The sequence below is a fragment of the Equus caballus genome, chromosome 3, assembly GCF_041296265.1.
Source record: "Equus caballus isolate H_3958 breed thoroughbred chromosome 3, TB-T2T, whole genome shotgun sequence".
In the NCBI taxonomy this organism is placed as follows: domain Eukaryota; kingdom Metazoa; phylum Chordata; class Mammalia; order Perissodactyla; family Equidae; genus Equus; species Equus caballus.
Window position 1 is genome coordinate 35,697,746 of NC_091686.1, and position 23,371 is coordinate 35,721,116.

Sequence of the window (23,371 nt, forward strand, 5' to 3'; positions counted from 1 at the left end):
CCCGCACACTTGCTGTCACTCACTCGTCCCCGCCTGCCAGCGCACTTGCGCTATCACTCATCTCTAGGCCCTGACCCTCCCCCGCCCCCACACACGTGCTGTCACTCAGGCCCCAGGCCCCGACCCGCCCCCGCACACGTGCTGTCACTCAGCCCACAGGCCCCGCCCCGGCCCCGCCCCCGCACACTTGCTGTAGCTCACCGGTCCCCGCCTGGCCGCACACTTGCGCTGTCACTCATCCCGGGTCCTGTCCGAGCAGGAGGCGCCGCTCCACCGGGGCCGGACACTCGCCCGTCGCCGGCCCATGGACGCCGCGCTCCTGCTCGCCCTCGGGCTGCTGGCCCAGGTAACATCAGCGCCGCACGGGGTCCCTGTCCGGGACGGCTGGGAGAGGGGGGCGCCCCAGCCTGCCCGGAACCACTGGTCCCCGCCGCCTTAGGGGGGCCCGTGAGCTGAGGGGCCCGGGAGGGTCAGGTGGGCAGCACTGTCCAGGGCTCTCTGCGCCCCGGGGGGCGGGTGTCCAGAGACGAGTGTAACCCTCTCGGCCTGGACCCGACAGGGAGCCAAGCAGTGCGACCGCTGGGAGACAACCTGGCAGGCCGACCCCTCCTTCCGGAGGTGCCCCCTCAGCCTGCCGAGGTCTGGGAGTAGTCAGTCAGTCTTTGGCGGGGCAGGAACAGAGGGGGAGCGGCAGGAGCACTCACACCCCGCCCCCGACCCCGGGAGCCAGGAGTAGAGACACCCCAGGCGAGTTGGCAAATGACCCTGGCCAGTCTAGGGTGGAGTCTGAGCCCCTCCATGTGCCCGGCCAGCAGGGGCAGCTGCAGGCTTTGCCCTCCAGGAGCACACCCTTCCTTGGGAGTGCCCTGTGCCCAGCGAAGCCAGGTCCCAGCAGAGGCAGCCCGCCGCCCTCCACACTCCCTGCGGGTCCCCAGCCCCCTGGCCCCGTGTCACAGTGGGAGCAGGATGCGTGAAAGGAATCACAGGCCTTTGGCTGCCCCGCTCCCCAGCGGGGGCACCCCCTGGGCAAGGCCACGTCTCCTCGTGCTCTGGGCTGCTGGGCAGGCGCCCGGCTGGGCCCAGGAGTGGATTCTCAGTGGGCTCTTGCCTTCAGGGGACTGGGCTGAGCCAGGGTCACAGGCCAGGGCTGGGGCTGTCTAGTATCAAGACATTGTGCGTACGGACGGCCTCAGGCCTCAGGCCTCAGACTGGATGGGTACTGAGCCTAAGGGCTTAGCAGGGCCCCAAATCAGTGATCGCTGTTACAGTTCCAGGCCAGCCAGGCAGCGCTGGACGCTGCGAGGGGAGTGGGGCTTTCTAGCACCCACCACAGGGGCTTCCTGAGTCCCCGTAATTCCCACAGCCCTCCCAGCTCTGGCTGGGCAGCTCAGGTTTCAGCCCCTGGCAGCTGACCAGGTGCCCGCCAGCCAGATCTCCAGCAGCTAGCCCCTAGGGGCACCCAGCCCCAGGGCTCCAGCCACCTCCACCCCTGGCTTTGGGTCCGCCCACTTCCCCCCTCGGAGACAGCGCCCCACAGCTTGGGCCTCAGCGGCCCATGTCCAGCTGGCCCGGCACGGCCATGGTCGCCCTCGGCCCAGCACAGCCTGGCTGCCCACGGCCTGCGCCCCTCCAGCCCTCTGCTAGAGGCCCCCCGCAGGGCTGGGATGCCCCCACACTGGGATCCATTCCAGAGGCTCTGTGCCTCCGGTGTACCCCCTCCTTGCCCTGAGAACAGCATTTCTCCCTCAGCACCCCCACCCAGTGCATTGGGTGGGCACGTTCCTGGAGTCTGGGGGTGTCTACCTTTCCCCAGGCCCCAGGAGGACCCTGCTGCACGGGAGTGGAGTAGATCCTCTCAGATTGCTCTCCCTGCCTCCAGGGTCACTGCAGGATGGCCATCCCCTAGACAGCTGGAGGCTGTGGGGATTCTGGGCCGGGGCGGGGAGTGGGGGGTGGGGGGCTGGGGAGGCCAGCCCGTGGGACCTGGCTCCTCAAGTTCCTGCGCTTGGTGTGGCTCAGATTAGCTCCCGTGTGAGGGGAGCTTCTCCTGGGTCCACGGGAATATGTCTCTGTCAGGACTCTGCCCAGCCCCCAGTCAGCTCAGCTTTCAGACTTTCGTCCTCTGCTGTCCAGATGCCTGGGTCCTGTGGCCGCTTCCTGGACACTCCTTCCTCCACCTCCGTGAGCCCCCAAGGCAGAGCGGCCGGGGTCCAGCAGGGCTGTCTGGAGTCGGCCCCAAGTTGGGGCCCAGAGGCAGGATTCTGCACAGATCCACACTCCTCTCGCCTGCCTGTGTTCCCTAGGTCAGCCAGGGGGCTCAGAGTGTGTGCCTTCAGACCTGGTCCGTCTGTCCTCTCACCCTGTGCCCACGGCGTCCCCAGCAGCTGGGCCTGTCCCTGAGACCCCACCCCCTCTGGGGTGGCGGAGGGGTGGGGGGCCAGGGATGCCTCAGGGCTGAGCTGCACCCTGCTGGGAGGGGCCCCAAGCCTGTGAGGGCTCCAGTGAGCCACACGGTCCCTGGGAGGAAGCAGGGCTCAGCCGCACTCCTAGGAGCTTTGCAAAGTGTGAAGACCCCCGGGGCAGTGCACTCTCCACAGACACACACCATCTCCTCCAGGACGGGTGGGGTTACTAGCCCACCTTAGTGTGACAGCGCCCGAGGCAGAACAGGGAAGCCTGGACCACCGTCCCCTCCAAGGTGGGCAGGACAGCCTGGGGTGGACTGAGTGTGGCAGAGCGTGTCTCAGCAAGAGGGGCGGGTGGAGGAAACAGCTGCCCCCTCCACCGCCCTCCACCATCACCCCCATCCCGCCCCTGAAGCCTGAAGCAGCTGGAGGGTGTGGAGGAGCCGCTCGCTCGGGGCCAGGCTGACAGCTGGGTCCATTCCTGGCGTGCCTGATGCCTGCCAGGCCGTCCAGGAACAGGGCGGCCGGATTCCAGCCTGAGGGGAAGGGGCTCAGACCTGGGAAGCTTGCGGGGAGTCCAGACCAGGGGCCTCTCCTGTGCCCAAGGAAACCCCACCCACCAGGCTACAGGCCCTGCGCCTGGTTCCTAATGTCTGAGACACCGAGGACCGAAAGCAACCTTGCAGGGATGTCCCTACACAGAGCGTAGGATCAGCCCTGGAACCACCTCCCAGAGCCCGTTGCTGCATCCGCAAGGGGCTTTAAGGTTTGCCCGACGCCACTGGGCGGGTACGCTAATGGAGAACCCTTGCTTCCCCTTTATTCAACCAAGACACACACCGTGGACCGGGCTCCGGTGGGTGAGCTGGGCCCCAGTCAGCACATGTCCAGCCCAAGCCCAGGCCCCTTGCCCGCCACTCACCAGGGGGCCACCAGAGGCCGGCAGTGCCAGGACAGGAAGCAGGATCTCCTCACTTTCCACCTGGCCTCTTGGTCACCAGCATCTCCAGGTGGAGGGGCCTCCAGCCACGTGCCCAGCTTTTTTCCCAGGGAGATGGGTCGTGCCTTGTAATTCCTTGTTTTGAACCCACCACAGCTGGTGGAGAGAAGCAGAGAGCTCTGCAGCCGCCCCCAGGCTCTCAGACAGGACGGGTACCTGCAGGGGTTGAGGGGACGGGGGTCGGGGGGCGCCGCTGGCAGGCACCCCCAGGGGCAGGGCACTTTCCGTCCATTGCTCCTGAACAGAAACCATGCTGCTGCCCTGGTGTCCCCCACACGCAGAGCCCAGGGTCGTGGAGGGACTTCCTGTGGAGCAGAAGCCCAGTCAGGGCTGTTTGACCGTGACGTCTCAGTTTTCAGCCCCATGCCTGCCCATTTCCCGGGGCTCCCAAGAATCACCTGGGGGTTCGTCATAAGACATCGCCTGGGACCACCTGGCTGTTTTAATTCAGAGGGTCTGGGGTAGACTCATGAAATCCCTGGCTTTTTTAAAAAAAAAAAGATTGGCACCTGGGCTAACAACTGTTGCCAATCTTCTTTTTTTTCTTTCTGCTTTTTCTCCCCAAATCCCCCCAGTACATAGTTGTATATATTCTAGTTGTGGGTCCTTCTAGTTGTGGCATGTGGGATGCGACCTCAGCGTGGCCTGACAAGTGGTGCCACGTCCGCGCCCAGGATCCGAACCAGCAAAACCCTGGGCCACCACAGCAGAGCGCAAACTTAACCACTCGGCCATGGGGCCAGCCCCCACAGAATCCCTGTCTTTACCAACCCCCCTCCTCATCCCAGAGATGCTCCAGATCGTCAAGCTTTGGACCCCCAGCCTGCCCTGAAGCACCCCTGCCCCTCAGCACCTGCACAGTGGCGGGACCTCCGCCCTGTGAGGTCTGAGCGGCGGAGGCTGATGGCCCGGCTAGCGGGATGGGAACTTCCCTGAGGCCAGAGAAGCATCGTGGCAGTAGGAGGCCAGCTGCTCGCAGGCTCAGGGCCTGGTGGCGGCAGCCTGCAGCTGGATGGCGCTCTCCTGCCCACGCCTGGGGGGCACAGGGGGCGCACCATGTCCCCCTCTGCACCACTGCGTGCAATGCGCTTGCCACTCCTCCTGGCTCTCAGCCAGCGCTCCGCCCGCGGTGGGCACCTCTGCTACTGGGCAGCCTTGCAGCTGAGTGCCAGGGCTGGGGCGGAGCCCTGTGAGGGGGCAGTGGCCCTGGTGTCTCTAGGTCTTCCAGACAGGGCCAAGAAGGAGTGTGGGGGTGTACACTTGAGGGCGCCGGGTCCGTGGCACGCGCTGGTTCCGGCCCAGTGTGGGACAGAGGGGGCAGATGGCGTCTGTGAACACATGCCCACTCAAGGATGCCTTTTTCCTCTGTCCATGTGCTAGGGTCTGTGTGAACTGGCTTTGCCCATGTGGCTTTGTCTGGGCACCAGATGTCCTGCAATCCCCAGGCGGCCACGTCCTCTGGGAAGGGTGTGGTGGGAGACAAAAGACCAACTGAGAAGGTCCCCCAGACCGGAAGTTGGCTGTGGCCCAGCCCGGCCACCCCACCCACCACAGCCTCTGATCTGGGCGAGGGGCCCCTGCCAAGGCTCTGTGGCTTCTGCTGACCTCGTGAACTTGGGCCATGTACAGATGGGACCCAGGACGCCCAGGCTGTGCCTCGACCCCACGGGCCCTGCGCCAGGCTGGTGGGTGTCCTGAGTGTCAGCGAGGCCACTGGCAGGGAGGGGGCAGCCAGAGGCTCTGTTGCAGGCTGGGGGCATGGGGTCCGGCCCAGGTGTGGCAGCAGCTAGACAGGGCAGAGCGTGTCCCTCCCAGAGCCTGAGGTCAAGGAGCATGGTCGGACTGTCCCCCGCCCCTTGCCCTGCCCCCTCTACCCCACCCCCCCAAGCTGAAGTCAGGGCGGCGCTGCTGTGTGTCTGGGCTCCTCCGAGAGATGGAAGTTCAGACGCTGCTTCCCTGTGGCTCTCAGCTCTGCTGCTCTCCAGCTGTGTGGCCTTGAGCAAATGCTCAGCCTCTCTGAGCCTCATTCTGGGGAGCTGTGAAATGAGGTGTTTATCACCCATTCCTAGTGGCTGTGAGAGCTGAGGGCCTAGAGAGGGGCTGGAGGGAGAGATGGAGAGGAGGAGGGCCAGGGAGGGTGCTGAGCTTGGTGCTTCCCCCCCACCCCCACCCCAGCTCAGGAACAGAGCTGTCCCCACTGGCATTGTGACCAGGGCCAGCAGGTCTGCACTTGGCAGGAACACCACGCTGACCTGGCAGTGGCTTGTGCTCAAGTGCTTTTGGCGAGAAACCCCAGCGGCCCAGGCTGCTTGGAGGCCAGCGCTGCCATCTGTCGGGGAGCATGGGGGCCTGGCCAGCCGCATGGTCCTTTCTATAAACAGCATTGCTACCACTGGGACTCCAGGCCCTGCAGGGGAACACGCCCTGGCATTTCAGGGGAGGTGGCGGGAGGAGGACTCCAGAACTGGGGCCACCAGGGGCGTTGGCTTTAGTTTGGTCGTTTTACTGCTGTTCTGTCAACAAAGTGTGTGAGGACCCACTGTGCGCTGCCCTAGGGACCCACTGTGGGCTGCCCTGGAGGCCCACTGTGCCTCCCCTGGGCACAGAGAATGAACCCTGGGCGGAACGGGGAGGCAGTGGAGGAGAGAGAGGGCCAGAGGCTCGGGCAGGACAGCAGCCTCCTGGCTGAGCTGTTATCTCCTTCCTACTCCTGGCTGGCTCCCCCCACCCCGGCCAAGCACCCACCATGCACTGTCACTGCTGCCCCTCCCCTGAGGCCACCAGCCCACCCATCCCATGCCAGCCCCCCTAGACTGCATGGCCAGAGGGAGAGACAACTTAGGGGACGTCAGCAGGACCGGGCGGCTGGGGGTGGGCAGCTGGAGGGTGAGGAGGAGAGGGGCAGCAGGGAGCGTGGGCCCCCCTCAGAGGGGCCCTGGGAGCCACCCCATCCACCTGGGCTGGAAAGGAGCCCCCTCCAGAGGGAGCCAGGGGCCTGGAGACCCTGGGTGGGGGCAGACCACTCCCAGGGCCATCTGGGAGCACAGAGGGCTGGTGGCTGGAAGGGGACGGGGTGGAGGTGTCCCCTCTGCCTGGGCTTGGAGGAGGGCAGGGCAGCGGTCAGCTGCGAATGCAGGGGGTGGGGGTGTGGCTCACATTCTCCTGCCGCCAAACCCAGCTGGGTCCCAGCAGGTGGTGGAGCCCCCCACTTCATGGGCCCTGATGGCCCTTGGCCACGTCCAGCCGGGCTCTGTGCCCCAGAGCTGCGCCAGCCTTGGCCTCACTCGTGATGCGGGGAACGTGAGGCCCCAGTATCTCCTTGCGCAGCCGGCCACAGTGCCTGAGTCCACACTCAGGCCAGCCCATGCCCAACCAAGGAGCCAGTACAGAAACCGTGTATTTAAAGCAGGGCTGGAGGCCAAGGGGAGCTGCCAGCTCTGCCCTTGACTCGCGGGTTGGGTCCCTTCTCTGGGCTCAGTTTCCCCCCTCAGTGGTTGGGGAGAGCTTCAGCAGGCCGGGCCCTCCCTCTTGCTCGCTGCTCACAGAGCTCAGCCAGTAGTGGTGGCCTGGCCTGGGGCAGGGTCTGGGGTGTGTCTGCGTGCACCTGCCCAGGGTAGAGGTGGGGGAGCATGGCCATCATGTGCTCCCCATTCTCTGTCTGTAGCCCCACAGGCTGGGGACACTGCGACTTCAGGGGGGCGTCACACACAGGACACCCCAGTCCCCTGGGCGTGCGGAGAGGGAGGGAGGAGCGTGTGAGTGTCCCCACGTTCCAGGAACTAATATATTGGGGTGAAAGTCCCACCTGGTTCCACAGTTCTGGGAGAAAAACAGCGTAGGCCAGGGGTGGGGGTGGGGGTCCACTCCTGGGGGTGGGGCGTGCTGCGGAGAGTCCAGATGCCTCCACGCTGCCCTTGTGCCGACCATGTCCCTCTCAGTGGCCCCTGGGTCCCCTGTCCCATCTCACCCCCGCGGGCCTTGCACACTCCCCCATGGCTTGGGCAGCCTGCATGGCAAATTCAGAGGGCACTGGGGATCGCGGTGTTTTCAGTCGCTCCTAACATCCTGGACGTCTGGGGCCTGGGCCTTCATCCCACAAGCAGCCTGGACAAGTGGCATGGGGCTGCCCCTGCAGACACTCCCCATAGGCCCTTCTACAGCCGGGCCAGGACCCCACAGGGAGGCCTGCCCTGGGCTGAGTGGGGCACCTGAGGCGGCTGCTTCCTCCCCACTCCCCAGGCCTCCTGGGACAAAAGCCTAGGCCTGGTCCATCTCCAGGAACCCTCGAGAATTCAAGCTGAGAGGAGTCCTGGGATGGCCACGTGTCACCCCTCACTGTCCCAGCCCAGAGACACCCCCCACACACAGATCAGCCTTCCCCACCCCTGCTGGCATGCTTCACCCACAAGGGTCCCTGGGGAGGGGCCCCACCAGCCCAGCTGTTCCCAGCAGCTGTGCTTACTCATCACTCGGCCTCCCATGCGGCCTCCTCTCCCCGCCCCAGGGTCTGGGGAGCAAGAGCCACTCTCTGCCCCCTGAGCACCCGATGCCCCCAAGCCCCGGCGCCTGAGCCTCACCTGGGCCACCTGGGGGAAGTGCCTGGCACTCAGGGAGATGAGCTAGATGGGGGCACAGCATCGTCAGTTCCCAGCCAGCAGGTTCACCAGAGCCTGCGACAACTCCTGGTCCCTGGGCTCCGGGGCTCCCAGGCAAGGCAGGAGACCTACACCAGCCTCTAGGGGCTCCAGGCTTGGGGCACAGGGCTGCTGGGGGCACGGTGCTCTCCCCCTCCAGGCCCTCCAGGGAGGGGCGGTTCACTCCCAGCGGTTGCCGGGAAGCTGCCTGGCTCCAGGTCTTGTCGGGGTGCGCCCTCTGGGACAGCTGTCTGTGTCTTTGTTGCAGAGCCTGGGCCTGTCTTTGGAGCTCCCCGGACTGAGGAAGCCCAGCACCCTGTACCCCTGGCGCCGGGCGCCCGGGCTGGGCCGTGTGCGGAGAGCCTGGGTCATCCCCCCCATCAGTGTGTCTGAGAACCACAAGCGCCTCCCGTACCCACTGGTGCAGGTGAGGGGCCCAGGGGCTGGCGAGGGCCGAGGGGAGGCCCCGGCAGAGCAGGGGCTGGGTTTGCTTTAGGACCGGACGCCCTTGGGGCCTGCAGGCCGAGCCGCCCCTGACCCCAGTTGGGGGAGGGGCCGAGGCTGCGGAGAGGGAGGGAGCCCTGGCCTGGGCGCCTCCCCAGCCCGTCTCCTGCTCCCGCAGATCAAGTCGGACAAGCAACAGCTAGGCAGCGTCATCTACAGCATCCAGGGGCCGGGCGTGGACGAGGAGCCCCGGGGCGTCTTCTCCATCGACAAGTTCACGGGGAAGGTGTCCCTGAACGCCATGCTGGACCGGGAGAAGACAGACCGCTTCAGGGTGGGGCCCCGGAGGGCTGGGGGAGGCCAGGGCCCTCCCCGCACCAGCTCCCGGTCCCGCTCACCGGCTCCAGGCGCCGCCCACGGGCTGCCGGCCCCGCCGGCCCAACTCCAGTCCCTCTGGGCTCCCGGCCCCGCCCACCGGGCTCCAGGCCCCTCCCACGGGCTCCCGGCCACGCCCGCCGGCTCCCGGCGCGGTTGGGGACGTTTAGCCAGACTGCAGCTCCAGCTAGAGCAGAAGTCCTTAATGGGGGGGCGGAGTCAGGGACTTGGGACGTGCAGCCCAAGGAAGCGGGTCAGGGTTGCGTTCCCACGGAGCAGAGGAGCTTGGGCAGACCGAGGCGGGGGGAGGAGGGGCTCGGTCCTGCCGGGAGGACTGCGCCCCTGGACGCGGGCGCAGCCCTCGTCAGCCACGGCCAGTTCTCCCCAGCCCGGCTGCGCTGGTGGGGACGGGGTGTGGTGAAGGATCCCACAGTGTTGGCAAATGCCAGCGACAGCTGCCCTTTGATTCTCATGGCTGGACCACAGGACCCGCCCCTGGAGGCCTTGGGGTGGTGAGGTCTGAGAGAGAGGCAGCGGGAGGGAGACAGTCACAGGCCAAGGAGGGGAGCCCGGACCCTCCTCTGAGTTCCCTACAGACAGAGTGATCTGCGCCCCGCCTGCGATTCCCTTACACAAAGTTAGCAGAGAGCATGTTTTCACCTGGACATTATATCATGCCCACTCTCCAAAAGGATAGGAGGCAGCTGAATTTAAATTTTCATGTGTGCAGACGAATTAAAGTAAATTTCAAGAGGTGCCAGAACCATATAGAGAAAGGGAGAGAGAAGGAGTGCTGGTGAGAGCGCGGCTTCAGTCACACTTGACACAGCTGCAAGCTCCTGGGGGGGAGGCCAGAGGGGGAGACCGAGGCGCCCTGCCGGCTGAGGCAGCAGCCCCCTCCTGGGGAGGTCTCATCTGCCCCGTGCGCCCTGCCCTGGGCTGGTTTGCACCCTTCAAGTTGGTGTTCAGAGGGACACAGAGTCTGCATTTGCTGTCCCTTTTGCATGCCCCTCATGGGAGCCACTGAAATTTGGGGCCCACAGTGCCAGTCCCTGCTCTCTGCTTGACTAGCTAAGGGCCTTTGCTCTGGACCTGGGAGGATCTGCCCTGGAGGAGCCCACGGACCTGGAGATTGTGGTTGTGGATCAGAACGACAACCGACCCGTCTTCCGGCAGGAGGTGTTCACGGGCCGGGTGCTGGAAGGCGCCGTCCCAGGTGAGGCGGGAGCCATCCCCAGCTTCCCTCTCCCTAGGTCTTCCCGAACTGAAACTCTCACCCACTGAACACTCCTCCCCCACCCCTCCCCAGCCTCTGGCTCCCACCATCCTACCTTCTGTCTCTGTGAATTTGTCTTCTCTAGGGCCCCAGAGAAGTGGAGTCAAACAGTATTTGTCTTTTCATGACTAGCTTATTTCACTCAGCATAATGCCCTCAGAGTTCACTCACAGTTCAGCAGGTGTCAGGATTTCTTTCTTTTTTAAGGCTGAATAATACTCCATTCTATGGGGGCCGGCCCCATGGCTGAGTGGTTAGGTTCGTGCACTCTGCTTCAGTGTTTCGTGGGTTCGGTTCCTGGACACAGACCTAGTACTGCTTGTCCGGCCCTGCTGAGGCGGCGTCAGACATGGCTGAGCTAGAAGGACCTACAACTGGGATACGTCACTATGTACTGGGGGGCTTTGGGAAGAGAAAGAAGAAGAAGAAAAAGATTGGCAACAGATGTTAGCTCAGGTGCCAATCTTAAAAAAAAATATTCCAGTGTATGGATGGACCACTTTCCGTTTATCCACTCATCCGTCAATGGACCCTTGGGTTGCTTCCATTTTTTGGCTCTTGTGAATGATTCTGCTCTGAACAAGGATGTACAAGTATCGATCTGAGACCCTGTTTTCGTTTCTTTTGTCTGTATTCCTAGAAGTAGAGTTGCTGGATCCACTTGGCAGTTGTATTTTTACCTCTTTGAGGAACCACCATACTGTTTTCACAGCAGCGGCACCATTTTACATTCCCGCTAACAGAGCACAAGGTTCCAGTTTCTCCACTTCCTCACCATACTTGTGGTTTTCTGTTTATTTGATGGCCATCCTAATGGGCGTGAGGTGGCATCTTGTAGTTTCAGTTTGCATTTCCCTGATGATTGGTAATGTTCAGCATCTTTTCATGTGCTTATTGGTCGTTTATATATCTTCTTTGGAGAAATGTCTGTTCAAGTCCTTTGCCCATTTTTGAATTGGGTTATTTGATTTTTTGCTGTTGAGTTTTAGGGGTTCTCTGTATAACCTGGATATTAATCCCTTATCAGATACGTGATTTGCAAATATTTTCTCCCACTCTGTGTGTTGTCATTTTATTCTATTGACAGTGTCTTTTGATGACCAATTTAAAAATGCTCATCAAGTCCAGTTGGTCTATTTTTCTTTTGTTGCCTGTGCCTTTGGTGCATATCCAGGAAATATAGCCAAATCCAGTGTTGTGAAGCTTTGCCCTCATGTTTTCTTCTGAGAGTTTTATAGTTTTAGGTCTTGGAGCCACTTGGTGGTAATTTTTGAAGATGGTGTGAGGTACGGGTCCAACTTCACTCTTTCGCACGTGGAGATCCAGCTTTCCCAGCAGCATTTGTTGAAAATACTGTTCTCTCCCCACTGAGTGGCCTTGGCCCCCTTGTCAGGAATCATTTGACCATATCTGGGAGGCTTTCTTCCTGGGCTGTCCACTCTGCTCCACTGGTCTGTGTGTCTGTCCTTACGGCAGTGCCACACTGTTTGATTACTGCACCTTTGGAGTAAGTTTTGAAATCAGGCAATGTGAGTCACCCAGCTTTGTTCTTTTTCGAGATTGGTTGGCTATTCGGGGTCCCTTGACGTTCCCTATGAATTTTAGGATGGATTTTCTATTTATGCAAAACAATATATCTGTCTCCTTGGGATTCTGACAGGGGCTGCGCTGAGTCTGTAGGTCACTCTGGGTGCTACTCGCACCTCAGCAACATTAAGTATTCCAGTCCACGAAGGTGGGTGTGTTTCCGTTTATTTAAGTCTCTCTAGTTTCTTTCAGCGAGCGCTGTTCTATAGCTCTCAGTGTGCCAGTCCTTCACCTCCTCGGTGGTGACGCTGACGTAAAGCGTTTAAGCTGTCATTCTGAAGATCATCTGTGAATGTGGACTGTGTGATTGGATTCGGCTTCTGCACTTTGGGTGGGAATTCCACGGAAGTGATGCGTGTCCTCCTCGGCGTGGCACATCAGGAGGCACACATGTCCTGTTGCTGGAGATGTTGATTGATCCACCTGGTTGAGGGGGGTTGTCTGCCAGGCTTCTCCACGGGGATTTTTTTTATTTTTTCCCTTTGTAATTAGCAGGTGTCTTGTGGAAGATGCTATGAGACTGTGCAAATATCATTTTACTCCTCAAACTTCCACCCACCAGTTTTAGCATCACTGATGGTCTTGCCTGAATCAGTTATTATTCTGATGGTGGTTTTCTGAACCCATCATCCTTCTCCGTTATCACTTGGCTTCCAGTATATGGCAGAACTTTCACCTCTCCTCACGCATCTGTATCTTGTTGTTAACATTAGTGTGGACTCATGGTGCTGTACTTCATTCAGTGGGTTATAATTTTTTATGACCATTATTTTGATGCTCAGATTGCCCACATTTGGCCAACGGGGGACTCATCAGACTGGCTACTGTCTCGGCTCTTTTAGCGACAGAGCTGGGGATGTGCCTGTGTACATACAGACATGTGTGTGAGTGTGCGTGCACACCGCCTTATTTGGTGTGCAGTGTGTGCTCATGCACGTCTCTGGTTAATGTCTGTCTTCATTACACGTCACGAGTTCCCGCTGGCACCCTCGCTTGCACTCCAGATCGGTGGGGTCCCTTCTGGCCCCTTCTCGGATGGTGAGAAACCTGGCTCCCGGCCCCCCGATGTGTTTACTCATCTGCTCAGTCCTAGGCTGCACGGAAGGCCCGTTGGGAAGAGCTCTCCTGTGCCCCTGTGAGAGGATGCCTGCCAAGAGCCTTCCTTCTGGCTTTAGTCTGGGGTCCAGAGTGGCGCCAGGGCCCCGACCTGGGCCTCTCCCCTTGTTTGCCCCAGAATACAGGTCTGGCCGTGGCTGCTTCTCTCTGCGGGTGGGGCTGAGGATGGTGCCCACTCAGCGTGCCGGCACACCCTCTGTCTCCCCAGGGCCGGGGCTTAGGGCCAGTGCCAGCTCCAGGGTCTCCAGCTGGCCCACCAGGTCTGACCCAGTGCCCAGCCCCTGCCGGCTGTCTTGGTGTCTGGCAGGAGACATGGGTGTCAGCTCTTGGTGACTCAGGTTTCTGCGAGTCCCTTCCTCCCCAAACAGCACAAGGCCAAAGCCTTGGGCGGTCGAGTTTGCACAGGCTGTGGAGGCTGGACCTGGACGGTGCGTGGTGGCCACAGGAGCACCGTGAGCCGCGCTTTGCGGGTAGGGTTGACCCCCGTGGGTGTTGCCCCACACATCCGCATCTTTCCCAGGCACCTACGTTACCAAGGCTGAGGCCACAGATGCCGACGACCCAGAAACAGACAACGCGGCTCTGCGGTACTCCATCCTGGAGCAAGGCGGCCCCCAGCTCTTCAGCATCCACGAGCACACGGGGGAGATCCGCACGGTGCAAGTGGGCCTGGACCGCGAGGTGAGGCCGCCACTGCTCCGCCAGGGAGGCCAGGCCTGGGCAGCCAGGGTCGTGTTGGCCCGTCTTTGCCCGCACCTCTCGGGCCCACAGCGACCGCTCATGCTCTGGAGTAACAGCTGCCCCGTCCGTCCTTTGCACGTTCTTCCTCCGTCGGGACCCCCGCAGCAGAGTCTGGGGTTGACAGCAGTGCCGGCGGACCCGAGAGGCCAGGCTGCACGTGTTGCCCCAGAGCTTGGGAGCAGGGCAGGGCTTGGAGCCCCACGGCCTCTGCTGCCCACGGGGCTCTCCTGTGAGGCCAGAGCCGCGGGTGGCCTGCTCCTTGTCCAGCCCACAGGCCTGAATGGCCGAGCAGCCCTGGCCCTGAGCCTGAGTCGCCTGACCCCTGCCACCCTGCCCCCAGGTGGTCGCCGTGCACAATCTGACCCTGCAGGTGGCGGACATGTCCGGAGACGGTCTCACTGCCACCGCCTTGGCCATCATAACCCTGGAGGACGTCAATGACAACGCCCCCGCGTTTACCAGGGATGAGGTGCCACCACTGCCCGCACCCCCACCGGCCCTGCTCGAGCTGCCCTTCCCCCTCAGGCTCCTGGTGGGGACAAGGGGCATTGTGGAGGGGGGAGTCTGGGCGTCCTGCCTGAGTGGTGCAGAAACACACGTTAGGGGTCAGCAGAGGCGGGTGCTCACAAACACATGAACAGTCAGAAGGAGCTGTCGGGGAGCAGGCAGGGGAACGCCTCTGTGGCCCTGGGGCAGGGGGACCCCTCTGTGGCCTGGGGCAGTGGGGGAATCCTCCCAGCCTCGCTGTGTGGGATGGAACAGGAAAAGGCAGCACGGTCGGTGGGAGGGTTGGCTTGCAGCTGAGCCTTGAAGAGGGGCTCCCGGGGTTCCTGCAGGGTAGCGACTTACGAGGCAGACAGGCCTGGAGCACCACAGTGGGTGGGCAGCAGAGTTAGCCAGCAGGAGCAAGGAGGGCATCCCTGTGGGGAGGTGGGGACGGTCGGGCCTCGGTGTCCCCATGGACCCAGGGCCTCACCCACCCCATCTCCCCACCCCAACAACTCTGGCGGGCCACTGGGGCGGGGCTCCCACAGTTCTTCATGGAGGCCACAGAGGCCATCAGCGGAGTGGACGTGGGCCGGCTCCAGGTGGAGGACAGGGACCTGCCAGGCTCCCCGAACTGGGCGGCCAGGTTCACCATCCTGGAGGGTGACCCCGATGGGCAGTTCGCTATCCGCACGGACCCCAGGACCAACGAGGGCGTGCTGTCTGTGGTGAAGGTGAGCGGGGTGCACGGCTGAGGAGGGTGCCCCTCACCCCCTGGGGCCCTGTGCCTGTCCTCGGGGAGGAGCAGAGGGAGGGGGTGGAGCTGAGAGGCTGGGGAGCATGGGGGCTGCGGGCCCAGAGAGAGCATGCATGTCGTTTACAGCATTCTCCCACTTTCGAATGTAACCTGTGTGTACAAATGCGGCCTGTACCTGTGCCAGCCAGGTGTGAAACCAGAGAAACAGAACCAGGAGATGCGTGTACACACACAGCCGTGCACACACACACAGATGATTTAGATATTGAGATATGGAGAGCTGTATTGCAAGACATGGCTCACACTGCTGTGGGGCTGGCCGGGCAGGGCTGCGGGCCGCGGGCTGCAGGGCAGAAGCTGGGACTCGGACGCTGCTGTCTGGAGCAGAACTCCCACTTCCTCGGGAAATCGCCGTCTTGCTCTTAAAGACTCTCAGCTGTGGGTGCAGCCCACCCAGATCATCCAGGACGATCTTCTTCATTTGAAGCCCGCTGGCTGTAGTGGCTCATGTAACCACACCTGCCATACTTTCTTGGCGACACCCAGATCAATGTGTGCATGAGTCCCTGGGAGGACCGCCCACCACGGGACACAAAAGTGACCACACTACAAATTCACCTTGAGTGACAAGCACTTATTTTATCATTTTTGCATTATTCTTGGTGCTTTTTTATCCTGCACAGTTTTTACTTTTCCAAGGCTAAAAAGAAGAAGGAAAGTGCGGGCTCTCAGGACAGACCCAGGGGCGGCAGTGCCACCGTGGAAGGGCTCTCCCTGCCCCATGGCCGCCTCCGGGGCCCCGATGGGAGCTGGGCCCGGATCCTGAGTGGACCGCCTGCTCTGCTTCCCCCCACAGCCCCTGGACTATGAGAGTTGTGAGCAGTATGACCTCAAAGTGGCGGTACAGAACGAGGCCCCCCTGCAGGCGACCGCCCCCAGAGCTGAGCGGGGCCAGGCCAGGGTCCACGTGCAGGTGCGGGATGTCAACGAGGCGCCTGTGTTCCAGGAGAACCCTCTGCGGACCAGCCTGGCTGAGGGGGCGGCCGCAGGAACCCCCGTGGCCACCTTTGCTGCCCAAGACCCGGACACCCAGCAGCTGCAGAGACTCAGGTGGGCCCTGCGGACCCTGGGATGGGGCCCCTTCCACCATCGCCCAGCAGGGCCAGGGCACAGCTGAGGGTGCCCCAGCCCTTGCACCCTGAGGCTCAGGTCAGAGGGTGGAGGTCTCATCTGTCTGTGTGCGTCATGGGGGGCCCAAGGAGTCTCGAGCCCCATGCACGCATGCGTGTGTGCTGATGCAACTTTGTCCCTTAGGGCAGGGTGGGGCTCCAGCTGACACACAATGACATGGCCACAGGCTGTTCCAGCTGTCCTGAGTGTCTGAGTCATCGGTTCAGGGGAGCTGTTGCTCCTGTGGGTCTGGCCATCAGGATCTTGGGTTTCACCCCCAGCGCTGGCCGCGTCTCCACTGTGTGCATGGCTTGGATCCTGGCTGTGTCACTCAGTGGCCCAGGGCCCTGGGCAACTCCCCGGCCCTCCCTAAGCCTCAGGTTCTTGATCTGTCAATGGGACAGAAAACACACCAGCCCAGGGCAAGTGTGTGTGGGTGTGTGTGGTGTAGTACGGGTGTGCGTCTGCGTGGAGGGGATGTGTGTGGGGGTGCATTGTGTGTGGTGTATGTACATGTATGTGGGGGATGTGTGTATGTATGTGCTTGTGTGTGCATGTCTATGTGTGTGTGTCTATGTGTGACCACACGTCTGGGGTCCTGCTTAGGCTCAGGGTCACCCTGTCCCCTCTTCCTCTCCTGGGCCGACAGCTACTCCAAGGACTACGACCCTGAGGACTGGCTGCAGGTGGACGGAGCCACGGGCCAGGTCCAGACCCAGCGTGTGCTCAGCCCAGCGTCGCCCTTCCTCAAGGATGGCTGGTACAGGGCCATCATCCTGGTCCACGACAATGGTGAGCACTGAGCCGTGGCTGGGCTCCAGGGCTCCCGATGCAGGCTGGGCCTCCCTGCGGCTGCCTGCGGGCTGGGAGTGCAGCCTCCACTGAGCAGACTTGGGTGGGTGGGCTCCAGAGGAGTAGGAACCCACCAGGCCTCTCTTGCCTGCAGCCTCCCCGCCCTGCACAGCCACTGGGACCCTGTCTATTGAGATCCTGGAGGTCAACGACCACGCCCCTGAGCTGTCCTCACCGTCTGGCAGCCTGTGCAGTGAGCCAGACCAGGGCGCCGGCCTTGTCTTGGGTGCTGTGGATGAAGACCTGCCCCCACATGGGGCCCCCTTCCACTTCCAGCTGAGTCCCAGGGTTCCAGAGCTGGCCCGGAACTGGAGTGTCAGCCAGGTTAACGGTGAGCTCCCCCAGGGCCCCCCAGGAGGCCAGAGCCTGGGACTTGGGGATGCAGTCAACACTGTGGTCCCATTGCTACCCACCGCAGTGCATCCTCAGGTGGGGCAGGGATTCATTATCATGCCCAGGGCATGGATGGGGAAACTGAGGCCCAGCATCTCGGGAACCCCACCCATCAGGCTGCTCCACCCGCAGCACAGGGCATGGAGGGGACATGGGAGGTGGGATGGGCTGTGGGGCCCCTGCTGACCGTGGGCGCCCTCCGCAGTGAGCCACGTGCGCCTGCGGCTGAGACACCAGGTCCAGGAGGGGCTGCACCGCCTCAGCCTGCTGCTCCGGGACTCAGGGCAGCCGCCCCAGCAGCGTGAGCAGCTCCTGAACGTGACCGTGTGCCGCTGCGGCCAAGACGGCACCTGCCTGCCCGGGGCCAGTGCGCTGCGGTCAGGGGGTGCCGGCCTCAGCCTGGGTGCCCTGGTCATTCTGCTGGCCAGCGTCATCCTGCTGCTGTGTGAGTGCCCCTGCCCCAGGACCCCTGCCCTCCAACACCACAGTCCCCACCCCCTCCGTACACCGACCTTGCTCTGTCTGCCCGCCCAGTGCTTGCGCTGCCCGTGGCCCTCGTCGCACGGTCCCGGCAGCGGTCGTGGGACAAGGGGCTTCTGCCGGGGCTGCAAGACGACCTCCGGGACAACATCCTCAACTATGATGAGCAGGGGGGCGGGGAGGAGGACCAGGTGAGGGCGGAGGGCAAGGGGAGGGGTGGACCCCATGAAGGGAGGGAGGAGGAGGGGGGCCTGGGGAGGGGGCGCAGGAATGTGGAAGTGCAGAGCAGTGGGAGGGTCCCCAGGAGCCAGGCCACAGGCCTCCTCCCACACCCTAGGCCCCACGCGAGCAGAGGGCCCCATCAGGCCATCCCAGAAGGTGCCTGGTATGGAAACCCCATGGCGATCACCCACGGCTGAATTCTACACACTCCATCCACAGGACGCCTACGACATCAGCCAGCTGCGCCACCCGACAGGGGCCTTGGGCACCCCTCTGGGACGCCCACTGCTGCGCCGCGATGCCCCCTTTGGTCAAGCACGGCCCCCGCCGCCCCGTTTGCTGCCCACCAGCCCTGCCGACATTGCCGACTTCATCAATGATGTAGGTGCCTGGGGATCAGGGCCACACACCCGTGCATGCATGCACACCCACATACATATGCACACACTTGTACCTGTGTGTACCCCATGTAGCCCGTGTACCCCTGCACGTGCGCCCATCCCTGTAGGTGAGCTGTCGGCGGGGAGTGGCCTTACCGCTGGGGACCCTGGCGGAGCTTCTGGGAAGCTCCTGAGGACCCAGTTCCTGAGTGGGGCAGGCGCGGGCCACAGGCAGGAATCTGAGGAAAGAGGAGGCTGGCAACCCCCCGCCTGGGGTCACGCAGGGCCTGGCTGAGCTGGAGTTGCTTGGAGTCTGCTCGGAGCACTTTCCATGGGGTGCTGGCCGAGGAGAGACTTAGTGTCCCCTGTGGGTGGGGGTGCAGCCATCAGCCGAACCTGGGCGTCCACACTAGTCCCTCTGGACGCGTCAGTGATTCCTGCAGCCAACACGGCAGATGCCTGGAATGCGGGAAATCCAATTGGGTGATGTCAAGGAGCACATGTGACCTCTCACTAGCGAGCCCAGTGGCATGCACACATAGCCCTCTGGCTCAGAAAAAGCCCCCCAGGTGCCCAGCGAGGAGCAGGCCCCGTGCAGGTCCTGGTTAGGAGGGTGTGCAGTACTGTGGGGGCGAGGTGTGCACAGACAGGTGGCAGGACAGGTGGTGGCCACAGAACTATTTGTGAAAGCTTGGAAAACAGGACCCGCCCTGGGGCAGGACAAAGCCGGGGGGAGGGGCCGAGGGGCTCTAACCCCAAGGAAGGAGGGCTGCCCCGGGGAACTCTCTCTCCTCCAAGCCATCCTCGTGAGGTCACCCCTCAGCTCCTGTCCGTTCGGGGCCTCCCCTTCCGCCACTCGGAGGCTGACCTCGCCCTGTGCTGCAGTGCCCCCCGCAAGGGCACGGTCCTGAGCTCCTGGGCCTCCCCACAGGGTTTGGAGGCTGCAGACAGTGACCCCAGCGTCCCACCCTACGACACGGCTCTCATCTATGACTACGAGGGGGGCGGCTCCGTGGCTGGGACATTGAGCTCCATCCTGTCCAGCCTGGGCGACGAGGACCAAGACTACACCTGCCTCCGGGACTGGGGCCCCCGCTTCGCACGGCTGGCGGACTTGTACGGCCCCCCCTGAGGGCTGGAGCGAGGGCAGGACACAGTGGCCACCTGGGCCAGGGGAGGGGGCTTCCTGCTGGGGACCTGCACCCACATTGCTGAGGGCACAAACACCTGGACACAGGGGACGATGTCCTCCCAGTACGTGCAGTCTGACCACAGGGGCCCCACTGGACACACCAACACCTGGTCGTGTGGCCGGGAGACCCGGCTGACCTCTGTGGAGGCGGCCGAAGGGCAGCATGCCTCTCCCAGGGGAGGACAGAGTCCCGGGGACAGAGCCTGGAGTGGAGTGGCCAGAAGGAAGTGTCCCGAGGGCCGACAGGCCTGCTGTCAGTCGCTTCCACGGGGGTCAGATGCCCCACGCCCAGCTCATCTCCCACCCACGAGGACCTCATGTGTGTGAAAGGGAGCAGTGTGGGCAGACATGAATTAAAACGTGCTGACTCTCCAGCCTGGGGCCTCTGCGGGGGCGGGGGGGGTGCAAACACAGCTGGGGGGGGCACCAGAAGGAACCCCTCCAGCCCCGGGTTTATGAACAAAGATGGGGCTTTCTTGCCCAATGGGATAAGAAGCCAGTTATCACAGCATCAGCTGTGAGAAGAGAAAACCGCTTTATCACGAGGTCGACCTGCAAGGAGGCAGGCGGCGAGAGCTCTCAGCTCAGGCTCCTTGAGCAGGGCCTGGGGCAGCTCTCGTGGGGCAGAGGGCAGGTGGTCGGAAGTGTGGGATGGATGCCTGGAGGTGAGGAGGAGTGAGGGCACTGATGACCCGCGCCAGCACAGTCAGGCTTCACGGCTCTGCACAGGACACGTGTTCACGGAAGGGTGGCCTTAGCAAGATCTGGGGTGGGGCTTTCGTTCCCCTTGACATCAAAAGGGTCACCTACCGGGCATTTGCACAGACCCAGTTGAGGAGTTGATCTCAACTGGCTTGAGCTGGACAAGGGGTTGACTCTCAGTTCCTGGAAAACTGCTCTCAGGTACCCTGTTGAGAAGATGGGGTCAGTGGGCCTGGTCCTAGTGGACCCGTGGTCACACCGGGGTGCAGCCTGAGGGAGGACCCAGCAAGGACACCAAGTTCCATGGACGCCTCTGTCCTCCACACGTTGGGGGGCACCCAGGGGCAAGGGGCGCAGTGGGGACACCCCTTTCATGCTGTCCCTGCAGCTCTTCCCAAGACGCCTCCGCCCACACTGACGTGGCCATCTGAGGGGGTGTCTGCCCAGTGTGGTCACTGCGCCTGGACCAGCCGTGCCCTGGGCCTTGATTGCCATCCGTGTCCTGGCTCATGGGGGCTGCTGGTTGGGAGCAGTGGTTTTGGGAGGTGTGGCGGGTGGATGTGGGGGGCAGCAGCAGGGGCAGGCGACAGGACACAGGGCGGGCAAAGACCACGTGCGCAGGAAGAAGCTGAGACAGACGGCCCCCCGCAGATGGACACATGGACACACGCATGTGACCCAGGGAGGGGCCAGTGCTTAGCAGAACCAAAGGTATGGGGGGGCCAGGAAAACAAAACTCATAATTTTTGTGGAAAAGCTTTTCTTCTCTGCCCTGGAACAAGTTTCGTTATTTTCATTAGAAAATCGGATGACGATTTTTTCCTTGGAATTCTGCCCTCTCTGGGGGCTGGCTCATCACTCCCCCACCCCCGCCAGGCCTCTATCTCCTCGCCTCCCCTTGCCCCCTCGCCTCTTGAGCTGTTGTCCAGACCCTCCTAGGGCCGTGTCCACCACGCCACCCAGGAAGATGATCTGAACTCAGGTCAAGATGGAACGGAGCCAGGAAGGTGCACGGGGGTCGCGCCTCCCTTCTGCCTGCCCCCAAGTGGGCTGGGGCTTCAGGCACTGGGCTGGCAGGACCTCACGTCCTGCCGTGTGGCTGGGCAGCCTGGAGCCCCCCTGGTCATTGTCGGGGAGACCTTAGCTGCAAAGAAGCTGCTGAGGGTGGACGTGGCCTGGGAGACCCAGAACCCCAGGACAGAGAGGGACAACACAGTCCAGCCCAGGTCTAGGGACACAGAAAGGACTCCCAGGCTGCCCACGCCAGGCCACTCCAGGGCCTGCCCTCCAGTCGTCCACGTCTCAGGGTCCCGCGTGGGCCTGGCCTCCTCGACCTGTCTGCCTGCGTCTGCACGCTCTGCTTGGGGGTCAGGTGCTCCAGCTTGCCCCCATCCAAACCAGACCCTTACATTCAGCCCCTTTGCAGAGGATCCTTTTGACCCCTTAACTCTTTGGGCCTCAGTTTCCCTGGGTGCACAGTGGGGAGATGGACAGAGTAAAGAGAACAGCAGTCTCCTGTGCTCTGTGCCTCTCTCATGCGGCCCCAGGAGGGGGCTGATCCCAGGACCCCTGCCATGGGGTAGACCCTGGGCCAAACATGACGACCCCATCAGCCTGCAGGGCCCACGCTCATGCTGGGCCTGGCGAGGAGCAGCAGGGGCACCAGGCCCATGACCAAGGTGCCAGCAGCAGAACTGGGTGGCGCCCCCAGTGATCAGACCTCAGGAGCAGGAAGACGGTGGCCGCTGCCTCCAGGCCGGCCACCAGGAATTAGGGCTGGTAGTAGGTGGGCTCACGCAGGGACAGACTGCCAAGGAAGCTGGCCCTGAGGTCCCTGCTCATCAGCCTGGGAGGCCGGGCGAAGCTCTGGGCCCAGCCTGAGCCAGGGACAACAGTGACCAAACCCCCACCCCAGGGTGGAGGGTGCAGACGCCCCTAGCCTGCCTGCTCCCTCCCCTCCTCATGAACTGAAGCCCAGGATGAGTCCGTGTCTCTGGGCGACGCCTCTCTTCCCTCCTCTGACACCCAGGCCTCCCTTCCCCCTCGCTGGTGATCACCCGTGTCCAGGGAGCTCTCCTCTGAGCTGTCCTCAGGGTCCACGTCCCGCTGCCACAAAGTGCCACAGGACCTTCCTGGTTTGGCCAGCAGCCAGCAGGGAGACCAGGGAACAGAGCTGGGAACCTGCGGGGCAGGGGGGAGGTAAGGATGCCCACGGGTCCTCCCTGCAGGGATGGCAGGGGTTAGCGCCCCCTTCCTGGACCCAGGGGGGCAAGACATTCAGTGGCTTTGTGTCCCTGTCCTACCCCCAGGTGCCTGGTGCTGCATGGAGGTGCAGAGGGAGGTGACACACGTGGCCAACAGAGCAGCCACTGACCAGTCTCCCCCACACTCACCCCATAGAGCAGCAGAAATCCCCCGCAGAAGGCGGCAGCCGTGTGAGCCCACCGCCGAGGAGAGGTGGCCCCCAGGGAGAAGACCCGGTGGGAGGGGGACGGTGCACAGCTCCAGGCTTGAGCAGACGCAGATGGCCTGAGGCCAAGGCCTCTCTGGAGCCTGTTCTGTCCAGGGCTATGGGGACCAGTCGCTGACCCGCCCAGAGGCTGGACATCTGAGGCCAACTTGCTGCCCACGCCAGCTTAGGGGCCTGCCCACAAACAGCAGAGCTCACAAGCCGCGGTGTCTCTCCCGCCTTCTCAAGAAGGGCCCTTGGGCCACCTGACATCCCCTTCCAGTGGGATAGGCCTGGCCCGAGTGGGCGCCCCCAGAGGCCCCCCATGGTACCCGAGAGCCATGGAGAGGGTGAGGGAGGCCCCCATGAAGCAGCCACAGGGCCAGCGGGTGGGAAAGCTGGCAGCCAGGGCCTTGCTGGCCCCCAGGCCCGTGGCCAGCACCAGGGACGCCACATCTCGTGGGCAGCAGGGGCCACACGTGGATGCAGGTCAGGTCAGCTCAGGGGTCTAGCTGGACCCTGAGGGGCTCGAGGGGAGGGCTGCCAGGGCAGAAGGGAAGGGGCAGCGCCATACTGGCCACGGCCGCACCAGGAGGACACAGCCCGCAGCCAGCACAGGAGGCAGCTGGTCTGCTCCAGAGGCACCTTCCAGCTGTCCTCACACAGGTTTCACCTGGGGGACACCAGTCACCTGCTGGCCAGCAAGGACT

The 23,371-nt window shown here is 62.9% G+C and overlaps 2 protein-coding genes across 2 annotated transcripts; one reads left to right on the forward strand and one right to left on the reverse strand.

Annotated features, from left to right (window-relative positions):
* The first annotated feature begins 183 nt into the window (after positions 1-183).
* Positions 184-19,884, forward strand: CDH15 (cadherin 15). Its single transcript, XM_005608502.4, has 14 exons — positions 184-346; positions 8,308-8,466; positions 8,662-8,817; positions 9,930-10,074; positions 13,358-13,518; positions 13,919-14,047; positions 14,613-14,798; positions 15,678-15,931; positions 16,641-16,783; positions 16,938-17,174; positions 17,442-17,681; positions 17,771-17,907; positions 18,158-18,319; positions 19,250-19,884. Exons 1-14 carry the CDS (start codon positions 305-307, stop codon positions 19,448-19,450), a joined length of 2,352 nt encoding a protein of 783 aa, XP_005608559.1. The 5' UTR covers positions 184-304; the 3' UTR covers positions 19,451-19,884.
* A 1,270-nt stretch (positions 19,885-21,154) lies between these two features.
* SLC22A31 (solute carrier family 22 member 31) lies at positions 21,155-22,157 on the reverse strand. Its single transcript, XM_070263173.1, is given in 3 exon segments — positions 21,155-21,857; positions 21,860-21,898; positions 21,901-22,157. Coding segments are annotated over 3 exon segments (780 nt in total). The 5' UTR covers positions 22,055-22,157; the 3' UTR covers positions 21,155-21,270.
* Between the last annotated feature and the right edge of the window lie 1,214 nt (positions 22,158-23,371).

Coding starts and splice junctions, on each gene's coding strand:
- CDH15 (XM_005608502.4), top strand. CDS start 305: ATGGACGCCGCGCTCCTGCTCGCCCTCGGGCTGCTGGCCCAG. Junction 15,932..16,640: donor CAGCAGCTGCAGAGACTCAG/GTGGGCCCTGCG, acceptor CTGGGCCGACAG/CTACTCCAAGGACTACGACC. Junction 17,908..18,157: donor GGGGCGGGGAGGAGGACCAG/GTGAGGGCGGAG, acceptor CTCCATCCACAG/GACGCCTACGACATCAGCCA.